The sequence below is a fragment of the Mus pahari genome, chromosome 5 (assembly GCF_900095145.1).
Source record: "Mus pahari chromosome 5, PAHARI_EIJ_v1.1, whole genome shotgun sequence".
Taxonomy (NCBI): Eukaryota; Metazoa; Chordata; class Mammalia; order Rodentia; family Muridae; genus Mus; species Mus pahari.
The window spans coordinates 135,168,742-135,183,881 of NC_034594.1; the positions used below are offsets into that span (position 1 = coordinate 135,168,742).

At 40.3% G+C, this 15,140-nt stretch overlaps 1 protein-coding gene across 6 annotated transcripts in view; it reads right to left on the minus strand.

Moving 5' to 3' along the window:
* Dnm3 (dynamin 3) overlaps nt 1-15,140 on the minus strand; it is a 477,887-nt gene that overhangs the window by 332,585 nt on the left and 130,162 nt on the right. For all 6 annotated transcript variants that reach the window (XM_021198990.2, XM_029538405.1, XM_021198992.2 and 3 more), the window contains exons 3-4: nt 10,905-11,054; nt 9,671-9,874 (exon numbers count right to left, since the gene is read on the minus strand). In XM_021198990.2, coding sequence (XP_021054649.1) covers nt 9,671-9,874; nt 10,905-11,054 — 354 coding nt within the window. The remainder of the gene's footprint in view (nt 1-9,670; nt 9,875-10,904; nt 11,055-15,140) is intronic.

Sequence of the window (15,140 nt, forward strand, 5' to 3'; positions counted from 1 at the left end):
ACACACACACACACACACACACACACACACTCTAAACATATTCATTCATGTTTTATGATTATGGCCATTTTATTTCCCCAAGCAAAAATAAAATATGCACAGAATATGTATCATTATTTGAATTATTTTTCCTGAGGAAAACTTTATCTGATATGTCTTAGCTTGCTTTCTGCTGCTTTGATAAAACACTGATCAAAGGTGATTTAGGGAGGAAAGTGTTTATTTCAGCTTACAGACCATCGTCAAGAGAAGCCACAGCAAAGAACTCGAGGCAGGAGCTTGGAGGAGAACCATGGAGGAACACTGCCTACTGGCTGGCTCTCAGATCCAGGAGACCTGCCCTTTTTTTTGGCCCTGGTCTACCTAAATAGATACAGAACCGCCTGTAGTGGGCTGGACCTTCCTATACTACTTGGCAATGAAGGAACTGCCCACAGATACTTCTGAGGCCATGTGTGGGAGGCAGCCCCTCAGCTGAGACTCCCTCCTCTCAAGTGTGTCAACTGGACAATGAAGATTACATCCTTTCAGGTCTAAATAATATCCAACTTACACGTTTTGTTGTGTCTTAACCTTGACTTATTCCCAAAACAATTAAGATATTAAGAAGTAAATTGGCTTCCATAATAGGAAAGTTGCTAATTATTGAAGTAGTTGTAGAGATGTGATGAGCTGGAAAAAGTCCAAGGCATAGGAAGTCCATAGGAATACCCAGTTAAGGAGAGTGGACTTAATATTGAAAGAAAAATGAAATGAAAAAATGAACTAGCATAATAAATTGGCTAGTTGAATAATATTGCCCTTATGAGGAAGGACTTACTAAAATAGAATATTTGGTTTTAAAGAAGATAAGGAAATATGTAATGAGTCTTCCACAATAGTACATAAAAATAGAATTAGCTGATAGATGTTACAATGGATAGAAAGAGAAGTGGGTAGGACAAAAAAAATGAATCATTATTGTGAATGTGAGCGTGTGAGTGCATGCGCACACGGGTGCACACGTGCACGCGTGTCATAGTATGCAAGTGGAAGGTCAGAGGCAGCTTTTGAGAGGTGGCTCTCTCATTTCATCCTGGGTTTGAGGAACACCCAATGAGTTATCTTGCTGGCCTTTAAGTTGTTTTTTTCCAAGACAGAGATGAGAGTTCTTAACTGATCTTGGGCAAGCCTGTTTATGTAGGAGATGATCTACCTCTTTGTGAATGTACTAACTGATAGCATCATATTGAATAAGTCTATCCGAGTTGTATAGGCATAAAACCCAAATTACATGAATAAAACATGTTAAATAAAGTAGTTGCAGTGTAAAGTAGTAGCATGCATTGAGATATCACATGAGTATGACTTTGGATTCTAACAATGATATAACCCATCCACTTCCTATGCAAGTTCCCATGGGAATGTAAGACCTGATGTGTTTGTGGCCCTTGATGTCTATGGAGCAGACAGACACCTGCTCCCTTCAAAGCCTTACTCAAACCTGGTAAATGCTCAATATAAAAGGATGAGTAACTGGACAGACGTGATACAGACAATTTTTCAAAAACAACAAATCTTTTGATTTAAACCAATATTCTTAGCACTTTCTTCATTTGTAAAATAAAAAAATCAGACTTTATAGTTTGCATTCATGTTAGAAATAAGTTCAAAAGTGAATTCTTAAAGCGAAAATATGTTACATAGATTATTTCTCCTTAAAAAGCAATACATATTCATACCTATTAATTTAATATCAGTGTTAATTATATTCATTTTATTATAATTACTTAAGTTTTAGTAATTTTCTTTTTCTTTTCCTTTTTGAAGTTTTAATCTGATTATTTCTCTTTTCCCTTGTCTCCCCCTCAAAGCCTTCCATATACCTCTCCTTGCTCTGTTTCAAATTCATGACCTCTTTTTTTCATTAATTGCTTGTAGTGGTAGTCGTAGTGTGTGGTGCATATGTGCATGTGTGTCTGTGTGTGTGTGTGTGTATGTCTGTGTGTGTGCAAGCACACACTCATATGTGTGTTTCCTTAATAAACCTGCTCAGACTATATGATGTTATTTTTATGTCTGCTGTCAAGGCTGATCATTTGCTATTGGATAACCAATTAGTACGCTCCTGCCAGGGCGAGATGGTTTTTCCCACTCTCAGAATTCTTTAGTTGCCTGTAGTTCTTAGTGTAGGGTTGAAGCCCTATGGGCTTTCCTCTGTCAAGTTTGACATGTATGTTGTCTTCATGTCTATAATCATATAATTAGGGCAAAATCTCACAGTAAAGATGGGAATCCAATTCTGAGGAAGAAACTGATGCAGAAACAACACAGTGTCTATAAAAAAAATGGGTTTTCTGCTTAGAACATCCCTATATTTGTTGCTTATATCTGTTGCTCATTCTATCATGAGGGCTGACTGAGGTCCCAGATACAGAAGTTTTTTCTTAGCTTAGCACTCCAAGGCTCTCTCTGATTAGACAACAGAGGGGACACCTGCTAAATAGTGCTGAAGGCCATTTCGGCTTATGGACTTCAGCTTTGCCAGATTAAGAAGGAAGACAGGAAAAAAACCTAGCCTCCTGCTAAGTAGCTAAATGAGGTCAATTCTTGCCCAATTCACAAATTATCTCAAGGGAAAATGGCTCCCTCTCTGCCAACCAGAGGTCTAACATTCTTCAGGGCTGATTTTTACACTCCAGGAAGATGTGTGGCTATGGCAGATTCAGAAACAAAATTCATTTGGCTGTGAAATAAATCACCATGAAAGGAGCCTCCAGACCCATCTACCTCCCAGCAAGGCCTTTGAACAGCCCTCTGTTGTGGAGGACAGGCCTGATGGGTAATGGTAAAATACTGCTGTCCTCCAAAGATAAAACGGCACAGTGAGAGTCTCCCTGGGTAATGAACTTGTGTCCAAGTCATAAATCACGGCCCACCACAAAATGTGAGTGCCTGTTATGATGAATTACCCTACTTAAGGTCTAGCTGAACCTATAAAGCCCAGATGTCCACTGTGAACATACGCTGAGCCGAAGGGTAAACATTGCGTCACTATTACACAACCATTAAAGCCTATCAGGAGAGGTGGCCCTTGAGCCGTCATAAATAAATTTAATGTTGCTTTTAAAGAAATCTTCCTACTAATCAATCTTTGGGTCTCTGTTGTTTGCATCCAGATCTCACCATTCATATTGTTCAGATGGAAAAACAATACAATCTTCTCCTGTAACCAGGACTTGCACAGGTACACTACTGGACCTACCTCACCCCCACTCCCTTAAGTCAGTTTTCTACCTGGTCTATTTATCTTCTCTTTATCTTCTCTGCATTTAACTCATCATCGTCTCTTTTGTCGACTATTCCCATCATCAATACACAAGGAAGTTGTGACATTGCTGATCTTTAAAAATGTCCTGTTAATCTTTCACAACCATTGCCGCTGAAATCTTCCTTTTGTCCTTGGTGAAACTTAAAAATGTTAACTATAGTTCTTGTCTCTATTTCCTCATGTTCAACATTCTTTGAATGTTTCCTTACCACAGCTACCTTGTTAATACCACCAAGGACTTTTAAGCGCCAAATTCAATGGCCAACTCTCTCATCCCATCTCCATTAGTGAAGAACCTAAAGTTCTGCTGTGTACACAAGATTAGAGGTAGTGATGACATCAGGCCATCTCAATGTTGCTTTCTTTCTGTTTACCACTGGACCATCTAAACTTATCAATGGGAATGAACGCAGTGATAAGGAGGCCACCCACACACGGAAGCAGCTTCACCACATTTCTAAACAACTTTGATCCAAGATTGAAAATAGACTGTGAAGACTTGGCTAAAGAAGAAAAGCAAAGAAATACGGTACCCTCCTGTTTATGTCTTTGGGTGGATGTAGACTAGCTCATTATTTCATAAAGAATGTCACTACTGTACAGCCACCAGCACCCCTGTGCTCCTTCTGACTCTGTCATTGTGCTTTTTCACAGGTTCTGAGCTGTAGACCTGATTGACATATATCTACACTGTCACTCTTCTTAACCTTGCTATAGGTTTTGGCAAAACCGATAACATTCTCCTTTTGATTTGATTTGATTTTTTTGAGACAGGATTTCTCTGTGTAGCCCTGGCTGTCCTGGAACTCACTCTGTAGACCAAGCTGCCCTCAAACTCAGAGATCCACCTGCCTCTGCCTTCCAAGTGCTGGGATTAAAGGCATGTGCCACCACTGACCGGCTAACATTCTCCTTCTTAAAGATCTCTTTGTCTTAGCTTCTAGAATACAGTGCCTACTAGGTTCTCTGTCACTTCTCCATGACTTCTATTTCTCTCCTGTCACTAGAGGTCTTTCAGGCTCCTTCTCTGGCTCTCCTCTTTTTTCTAAATACATTTGCACCCTAAATTATTGCAACTGAAAGCTCAAGACTCTAGATATTACCTGAATCCATCTGTTAGGCCTGTTGTAACAAACTGGTGACTTAAAACGACAGGAATTTGTTGTCCCGAAATTCTGGAAAACTTAAGTGATAAGTCAAGATGCCAGTAAATGCACATTCCCTCCACAGTCTCTGGGGGATGCTAAATTTGCTCAGTTGTTATGGATTGTGATGCTAAACACTGGCCCTAAAGTCAGTTGCCCCCGGGGATGAGGAGATCTTCATGTACACCAAGTAATGCTACATGACCTTGCTCCTTAATTTAAAACTATTGGTTGAATAAAGATGCCTACAGCCTATAGCTGGGCAGAAGAGAGATAGGCAGGGTTTTGATTCCCCGGCTTGGGAGTCTGAGGCAGGACCACACGAGGGGAGGAGTGAGAAAGTGGAGAGAAGAGAAGATAGCAATGTGGTAAGGAATCACTGATGAGAGTTGGCCATGAAGGCTGGCTAGTCAGAGTAAGAGCAGCTCAGGCAGAACATGGCACGTCATATTGGCAAGGAAATAGACACAATATCTGTTTCCTGGAAATATCTGCCCAGCTCCAGTGCTTTAAAAGTTTATTATTAATATAGGCATTTTGTGTCCTTTATTTGAGAACTAGACGATCAAAGGTCAGGTAGGAAACCCCCGGTTGAGATTAACTATTTACTACAACAAGGGAAGGATCTTTCCTTGACTCTTCCAACTCATCTTGGCATCAGTTGTTCTCCTGCTTGTGTCAACCATAACTCAATCCCCATTCCCATGACCTTCTTCCCTGCCTCTCTGTGTCTCTGTGTCTCTGTGTCTTTGTCTATAAGGATATAAATCATTGCCATTATCGCCCTATCCCAAACCCAAGCTTGTCTCAAGATCCTTAGTAACACCCGAAATATGCATACTACTTAGCCTGTTTCTTCTCCAAATGTGTCTGCTTTAAACAGAATAATGCACATAATTTATAATTAACTTTTCAATATAAACTTTCCAACCAAATATATATTTGAATATCCTTCAGTCATACTTTAATGAAAATGGCTTCTCTATGTCAAGTATTCTTAATTTAGTATAAAGTAGAGCTTCTAAAATAGACTACATCTCAAAAAAAAAAAAAAAAAAAAGAACCTGTATAATTTGGTGTCTTGGTGAATATAATTTTAGTTCGTATACACTTGAATAAAGAATGGTCCCTTGAGGTCTAAATAGGTCAACATTTTTAGTTAGCCAAGGGAAAATTTTTAGAAAAGATATATGTGGCATGCTGAGGAGAGACCAGGCAAATCAACCCTGAGGGCCAACGGGAACAGATGTCACAGCTAGACTGTCCTCACCATGTAACTCAGAGGCGTTCGCATGGAAAGCTGCTGGCTACAGCAATTGTGCAGTGTGAAGGATGTCTGTGGGAATGCTGGAGTAAATACCTTTGAAAAGGCCATTTTCCCTGAAGCACTGAGTAAGGACATGGCCAAAAATGCCAAAATCAACTTTTTCAAAATTGCATAATTAAAGACAGGCTTGCAATGATCTGAAGGGCATTCATCCCAGAAAAACAGATTAATCTCAATAAAAACAACAGGCTGGGTGGTATATGGACCTGTCCTGCTGCTCTCTCCAGCTCCCTGACCTCTATTCATCCTCATCCAATGTCTGCCACCAGGGTAAAAACTGGCTTCCTGGTGAGTCTGGACAAAGCAGATGGGCCTGGGGAGTACCAAAAATATAATCTGTAAAACAATTGTTATTATTTAACCTGTAGAACAATTCCCTAAAAGCTGCCCTCCCTGTAGCTCTCCCTTATTTAACCTGACTGAGAGCATACTTGGTGTGAAAGACCTCTACCCCAGGGAGTATTTGTCAAAAACAATCAGTGGCAATTATTTAAAACTCTAGCTGCTTCGGGCAGTGAGAACAAATGTGACAAAGAAACAGCTAAGCGGAAAAAGACAAAAGAAAGAAAGCTTTGGAATGAGAAATTCACAAAGGCCTTTAAATGTTTATCCATAAGCATAATCAGAACCGGCATAGGAGATCCCTAAGTTTTCATCTACTTGGGCTCTGTATTAGCAGAAAGTCAATGCGAAGGTGAAGCTGTAAACTTGGAGCATTAGTGCCATATACAATGAGGCTCTGGTAAACGTTGGGAGAACTGTTGACTCTGATGCAAAGAACTTGCTGTAGAGTCATTAGCCATCTGTGAAGGGAACTGAGCAAGACTGCATACAGCAGAGAATGTTGGTTCAGGAAAAGTGCTAACCAAGCAAGTAACAACAGCGATAAAAAAAGAAAAAAATCTTGGGTTGGGGGAGGAGCATGAGTGGGAACATGGACAGAATCTGCCGAAACACACTACTCAACAACACTAAAAATATATGTGAAGAAATTATGACTCATATAAGTGAAAATAACCAGTTAATAGAAATTATTCCTGAAGAAATCAGACAGTCGAAGAAGGAAGGTTTTATTCTCTGCCTGCTTGTGCTTATTTGCAGCACATCTGTTGGATCCTACTTCTTCAGGATTCTAGCTTATACAGAAAACCAGCTGAAATGCCTAAGCTCACAGATCCGAGCAACTAACTACCAGATCCTTGGACTTCCCATTTACAGATGGTCATTGTTGAGTTAGTTATGCTGCAGACTGTAAGCCTGTCCAATAATTTCCCTTAATCTACAGAAACATTCCATAAGTTTTGGGACTCTACAGACCCTGACTAATATAGTGTGTTCAAGGTATTAAGAAGCTATGTTTGTTTTAAAAAATCAAATATCCAACTGCATACTGTCTACAATAGACATATTTGGTTTCAAAATGACTAAAACAGTTGAATGTAAAGAATGGAGGGGATATGCCACTCAAACATCAGCCACATGAGAACTGGAAGGTCACAAATATGAAACAAAATAGAAGTTTCTCAAGGGTATCATGTGATGATAAAAGATTAAGAAGAAATTACTATTAGAGATGCATCTAAAAACATAACAACCCTTCCCTGGGGAGAGACTAGCATAAAAAAAAAAAAGCAATAGATGATTCAACAATAATGGAGACTTGAATGCCACCGTTTCTATAAGAGAACACCACACAGAAGAAGATCAACAGGAAAATAGCAAATCTAAACAATCCTAAAACCCAAAACCTAACTAAACCTAACAAACACTTATGGACTATGTAGCCCAACAACAACAACACAGGGGACATATAATTTGTCATTGTGTTTTCCTTTACTAGATTTGTGTGAGTCATGAGGATGGCAGCAAGAACAACACAAGTCTCTACCACCTGTACACAGAGTCTATATCAGAAAAGAGTAAATGTCAAGGGGCTGAAGGTCAAGGTAGAATGAGGGCGGAGTCGGGACTAGGTATGGTTTCATCTCCACTCCTGCAGGAAGCTTTGTCTGGTTTGATTACATGTGGATTTCTCGGGAACTAATGACACTACAATCAACTGTAGAAGGACTATCTGTGCCCTAACTCCACAACCATAGCCTTGCCTCCTGGGGACAAAATGGCTGTGGACCAGCATGGTATAAGCATCATTTTAATAGCTACATTGTGGTCTGTATCTACAAGATAACATCCCTGGGTCACTGGTACTACAGAGGAAGTCCTGATGTAGGTCCTTATGTGAGCATTGATAGCCTTCACCAGCATTGTTCTAAGCCTTCATCTCAAGGATGATGGGGAAAGCCAGCCAGACAGAAACCAATTGTTATTTCAGAACTTGTGGAAAGCCCCAGCCTTGGAGTACCAGGGATATAGACAGAGTTGAAAATAGCAGAGGTGGTTCATACAGGACACTGGTAGAGCTCCAGACCCTATCTCCACCTTCTATAATGCACAGCTACCCTGCTTCAAACTCGGTAGAGTGGTCAATTGCTTTCAGAAGAAGCGGAATCAGGTGGTCTTCAAACTTGGACCTTAGGAAATGTCACGTGAAATCAGAAAGATTAATAAAGTCTATGTATTATGCCTAGTGATGAAAATTACTTTCCTTCCATCCTACTGGTGCATTCTTGCCCTTGGATTCAAATACATTGGGTATATAGTCTACCGTAGGCCAGATTAAGAGAGGATATCCATTCTAGCAGCTCGGAAATTCTACTAACAAAAGTAATCAGGTCACAGCCCAGTTGCTGTATGTAAAGTCTTCTAACCAATGGATCCCGATACTGTACATGCATCAGCTCTTCAGTATTTCGCCCTTAGCAAGGAACAGGAGGCAGAAAGTCATCACATATTTGACAAAGGCCTCTAGCATCCGAGACAAAGGCCACCAGAAAACAATGCATCATAAAAGAAGAATCTGAAAAGGTTCTAATTAAAATCCGTAATCATTACATAAGTGAAAGCAAGAGCAATCTGCTATTTGTAAAACATAAAAATAACATGCATAAAATAAGAAGATGCTCTTGGAACCTCAGAAATATCATAAATGAAAAATTAATTAGAGGAGAAGATCTAATTGAATTAATCATGCAAGTATGAAGCACAAAAAGACCTAAGGGTGAATGTTAGAAGAAGAACAGTTCAGAGGAGAGAAGACACAGTAAGAATTAAAAACAAAGACAGTAAGTAAAAGGGGAGGATTAACCAGACCAAAACTTGAAAGTCCTAGGATTGAGGACCACATATCTCCATGTTGAAAGAGCACATCTCTGAGAATCTTTCATTACTTTATACACACACACACACACACACACACACACCAGGGTGTGCAACTGGGGTCTTTGAAGATGGTCATTTCTCATGGCAGAGAAGGGAAAAATTAAAACAGCAGCATAAGGAAGAGGCTGTTCTGGATTCTGATCTACAAATAACAAGAAAAAAAGTTCCTGATGTTAAGATATATGTCAAACAAATGCAACTAAATAACCTGTTATCTGTTTTGTTGTTGTTTACATTTTGTGCTTTCAATGAACAGTAAACAAAAGACAATAGAAAGTGTTCTCATTGTAACATCTGATAAACTCCTACAATAACTAAGTAAGCATAATCCTTCTGTTGCAGAGTTTATTTTATTAACCTTTAAAACTAAACATTCCATGAGGTTTGACAGTGTCTATGTTTCTGGCTTTCACTTAATGTTATTTTTAATTATGTAGTGTTTGACTGTTTTCCTAGTTATTCTTCTACCAGAGTCCAAAATATAAGACATATACCAACATTGACCTTGCAGAAATCAAGCCATGAGAATCTGGGCCACCTGGACATATGACCAAAACTCTTGGATTCTTGCAGTGATTCTTTCTGTTGGGAATAGTCACACATACTCACCTTGAGGATCAACTTCTTTGGCTAGCTTCAGTGCATCCGAGTTCGCAAGATCGGTGTTGGCTGGTGTGACAGCCAAAATCAGACAGTTCTCCCTCGTGATGAACTGCATAATCATATCTCTGATCTGATACTCAATATCTGGTGGCTGGTCTCCCACGGGCACTTTCGTTATTCCGGGTAGGTCGATTAGCGTTAGATTTAACACTGTGGGAAAGAATGGGAGAGTCTTACCAATACCCGTAGTCCAAAAGACACCCACAAGGTGGTCTAAGAGACACTGCAGGTGGCTGTCATCTGCCACTCAGCTCAGCTTTATATATTATATATGTGAATGACTCTATCACAAGGGTGGAGAAAGGAAAGCATTGAGTACAAAATGAGTGCACTATTTGTCTCTATTTTTACATGATTGTGCTAAGCCAGACGTTCATCTTAACATAATCTGAACAGCATTGATTTACATGCCTACCAGTTTGCTGAGAAAGCTTTCATACCCTAGCTGTCATAACGAGGCAGCTATAATTAAAACACCGAACAATAAATGCATATGCTGTCTGCCAGGCTTGTGCATCGCCTTCAAGTGGTACAAAATCCTTCCAGGGTAACAATAGCCCATCCCTTCTAAGGCATCACATGCTATTTGCAGAGGGTTGGCCACTTTGCCTCTGTGGAAGCTGTGGGCCATTTGTGTTGCTTTGAGAGGAACAAGTGAGCTGTAAAGCAGTCAATGGCAAGATGACTCCAGCCCAACCTGACTACTGTCTCCTCTGTGTGGGTACCCAGTCCTTATGGGAATTCCTGCAGACAGTCTAGGGATAAAAATCACACTTGGTTCCTCGGGAATGAAATAAATAAAAATATAAAAGCACTACAGGGAGAGCAACTGGGAAGGACTCAGCCACACACCTCTAAACGTTTTGGCCACAGACTGAAGACAGTAATAATTTAAAAAGAAGTTTTCAGTTGCCCACCTTGCAATCTCTGATTTCTGAAAGTTTGTAAGGATAAAGGGATTCTTTTTCAATTCCCAAGTCAATGACAATGTTGTCAGCCCCTCCTGTCTCTCTCTAGATAGTCTGAGCTCTTTGAACTGCATGGCAGGCATTAGGGTACAGACATCCCCGGGACTCGGACACTGTTTGCATGCTCTGCGATGAACATGAATTGGTCTTTAAAAAAATAAAAATAAAAAAAGGCTTGAGGAGAATCATTTATACTGGGGAGTCGCCCTTACCGTGGGGAGAGTAGACTCGGAGGTTAATGGGTATAGAAGAGATGCCTTTATTCATTCCCGTTACACGGTCCGTTTCTGCTTCAATCTCATGTCGAACTTCATCAAAATCTGTAAATTTTTTTCCTTTGCAATGTAGAAACTCAGCATATTCTAAAACAAACAAAAAAATAGAGATACGCATGCATTTATATCAGAATTATATCAAGAAAACAATGCCTTATTTAAGTAAAAATCAAATTACCAATGTTGTTCCTCAACTATCAAAACAACTCAGCAGTTAGTAAGAATGATGATGCTCTAAAAAAAAAAAAAGGCAAATTTGCTAATTTTCGCATAACAGTTAAGTCCTATAAGAAGACCCTGCACCATCAAGCCTAACAAATGTTTAGAAATAATTGTGGCTGCCTAAATGATAGACCAAACAAAAAACATGGCACTCTGCTATTAAAACCTTACATCTGGAGTGCAGGCAAGGCCTCCCTACTAACACTGGACTACGAGCATCTCCTCTTTTGTTTTTTGTTTTGTTTTGTTTTGTTTTGTTTTGTTTTCGAGACAGGGTTTCTCTGTGTAGCCCTGGCTGTCCTGGAACTCACTTTGTAAACCAGGGTGGCCTCAAACTCAGAAATCCACCTGCCTCTGCCTCCTGAGTGCTGGGATTAAAGGTGTGTACCACCATGCCCAGCGGCATCTCCTCTTTTAACATCAAAATCCCCTTAGGATGGAAGGCTGTTGTACAAATACAACTTCAGGAGCCAGGAGATTTAAAAACAGTATTTGCTCGACTCTTTTTAAATGTAGTATTTTAGATTTAGCAACATACTATTCAAAATACCATATCAGTTTGTATATGTAGAAGTTTTGCCAAGAAAAAAATAGGCAAAGTATTACATCGAAAATATTTGCCTACAGCCAAAAAAATATGTAGGTAGAAGAAAGAATTCTTTCAAAAAAAACTATATAAATAACATAAAAATAGAGTTGTTTGATTGGTTGTTTGGATTTTTTGTTTGGGGTTTTTTGTTTTTGTTTTTTTTTTTTAATTTGTTTTCATTCCATCCTTTTTGAAACAATGTCTGGCTATATAGTCCAAGCTCGTCAAAAATTTGCTATGTAGCCCCAGATGGGCTCAAACTCCTGCCTCAGCCTCCTAAGCACTGGAATTATAAGGGCATGCCAACACTTTCCAGCTGCTATACCATCAGTTTTGATACCCACTTCTGGAGATATCTGTGAAAACAAAACTTTACAATAGTTGTAACACTAAACAAATTTTGGAAGATATTTTCATTTCTCCAAGCTGAAGAAATGTTCCATCAAACAAATAATAAGGCTGAACATTCTGAGCCCAGTGGATAATTGAGTCAAGGATAGACATCTTTTCTACATTTTTTTCCCAGAGACATTGAAGATTCATCTAATAAAACTGGCCCAAACCAATGGGAATGTTGTTTTAGAATGTGGTCCTTCTTTATCAAGCACCTTAGCATTGCCTTGAGAAGCCACTGAGAATATAAAGCTAACACAGGCTTTGTGGAGGAGGTATGAGTCTGCACTTAAAATGCTAGGACATGCAGAGATAGAGATGTGGGAAAGGACGGGAAGTGGAGCGGGAACAACTGAAGTGTAGGAAGAAGTTCATGCTGTATATGAAGAAAGAAGAAATCAGAGTCTTAATTATGTCAACGGATCCCTGGCAGAGGCTTCTGTCTGGAACCATGCACTGAATGAAGGTGAACTAAAGCTTTGACCTCTTATTTGAGGGTTTAAAAATCAGTTTTAATTGGAAAATAATTCTTTATGCTTATATAACGTCAGTTTCCTTGTCTTATTCCACCGTTTCAACAATTGCTTTCTAGTGCTGAATGACAAGGGTCTGGCCTGTGGGGAAGAACGGGGACTAATCTGAATGTCTTCTCTCAGAGGTCACCTCCTTCCTGGGGCTCTCATCACCTGCCCTTGCTTATCTGACCACCATCCCCATCTCCTATCAGCAGAGAGGCAGACGGTTCCCATCTCCTCCCCAGCAAGGGGAGTGAAACAAGAGCTCCTGAAGGGACTAAGGAGTTCTGCTTCAAGCCGCCAATGTTGTGAAATGACCTTGCTTCCCAAATGCTAGAGTGACAATCACAACCTAGGAGAATTGCTGTCTTTCCTGCCAAGGTGAGTAGACAGAAAGTCTCTCCTTTTTATGTTCTCCATATGATAATCAGTCCTTCTCTCTGCAAAATACCAAGCTAGCTCAGAGGTGCATCTTCTAGATGTTGGCGAACGCCCAGCGATGGTCCACAGAGCTTTGGCATCTGTCCTGAACAGATCACTTTGTTTTTCCTACAGTACCAGAAGATGGGGCGTTCATATCATTATCCTTTCGACTTGCAGGAATGTGAGCATTTGAAGGTAAGTATAAGGCCCACGGACAGGAAAAAAGAAAAAAATCAGATTTCAAATAAATGAATAAATAATTTTAAATATTAGAAGTGGTTACTATCTAGTTCAGTGATGTATGGATGTTGAGCATGGGCAAGGCCCTGAGTTTGATCCCCCAAACACAGTGGAGAAGCAGAAAGTAATTTAAAAATAAAAAAATAAAACTCTCTATGTTCCAGTTTGGTATAATCTGTGGACGATGCACCCCTGAAGGCCTGCCACTGTGCTAACTGTCACTATCAGAAGCTCCTAGGGTCTCTCTTATGGCCACATCTTCACCTGTTAGTAAATTTGAGTAGAATAACTGGTCAAACTGCAGACAATAAATAACTGTTGACTGCTTGGCCCTGTATCACACCCTCTAAGACCTAGGGCACATCATGGAAAGGGAGAGGGAAGTCCATAAGACCTGGGGGGGGGGCGGTCCTATAAAACACCGTCTTCTGGATAGTGCGTGGTTGATGGAGTCCCGAGGCATAGCAGCTAAGATAGCTAGCTGTTCAGGACCTTCATGTGATAATAAGACATAAAAGTACAAGGGACCGGTTGGGAAGAATAATGTCTTTAGGTGTATGAGGGGGATAAAAGAGACACAGAAGGATTGAATATGTTTATAATATATTACACAATTGTGTCAAACTCTCAGTTAAATTAATAAAAATTTACTGATGACAATTTGCGTAGCACAAAGTGGGTTTCCTTGGTCACCACTAGATGGCACCTACTCACTCTTTCTTCAGGAACCTAGCTGATGTCCTTCCAGAAGGTTATAAAAATCACTGAGGTTGTCAGCTTAGATTTAAATTCACTTCTGGACTCCAGAATATACTTTTATCCTAGAACTTGGAGAGTTTCTGTGTGCAGGATTATCAGAAACCCTTGTGTCCCACAAATGGATTCTGGGATGTCTTTATTTATACCTAGTTAATTGAAAAATCCTCTTTAAAATCTTCTTGCAGAAACTGGGGCTTAACAGAGGGGAAAGAACACCACTGTCAGCTCACAAGGTTACTATGTAATGAAGCTATGTAGTAGCAATGTGTACCTGCCAGTTGGCAACAGTGGCAAAGACAATAAAAGATGGGGGGCTGGAAGACGGGGGGCTAGAAGACAGGGGGGCTGGAAAGACAGGGGGCTGGATATTGTGGGGAATTCTGGAGTAATATTTTCTTTGATATGATAAAGTGGCATTTGAGCAACAACTGAAGAACAGGAGGTTGCAAACTATCTCTGTGTGTAAGAGCTTTTAGACAGAGTGATTGCAGTCACAGCGTGCTGGGCTTGCTGGAAAGGAGAATGAAGGCTGCTGTGGTCGGAGGTAGGCTTGAACGATGGACAGCCATTCTAGAGGATTTTGTGTTTACCCTGAGTGATGATGTAGACTACAGAGGGACAGGGGTTAGAGAGAAAATATGATGACATTGAAATGAGTGACACTGGATGCTGGGTTAAGGGACACAATGGGGAGCTAGAGGAAGCAGATGCTCAAATAATCCAAGTCATCGTAGGAGGGGCTTGGAGCTGAGACACCAAAGAGTTGAGAAATGGTTGAATTCTAATGTACTCTGAAGGAAGAGAATGTGATCTACTGATGGGTTCAAGTTGGGCTGCGGAGAGGAGGGTGCCAACAGTAGCTTCTCAGAAGTCCATCTCGGCAGTCAGAAGAATTCCGGAGTAGAAGAAACCGGCAGGAAGGGCTTGGGACAGGATGGGGAAGGAGGCGGAAATGAGGAGTCTAAGGTGGGAACTCACTGAGCTGCATGTGAGCGTGTACATGCATGTGCACACACACCACACACACACACC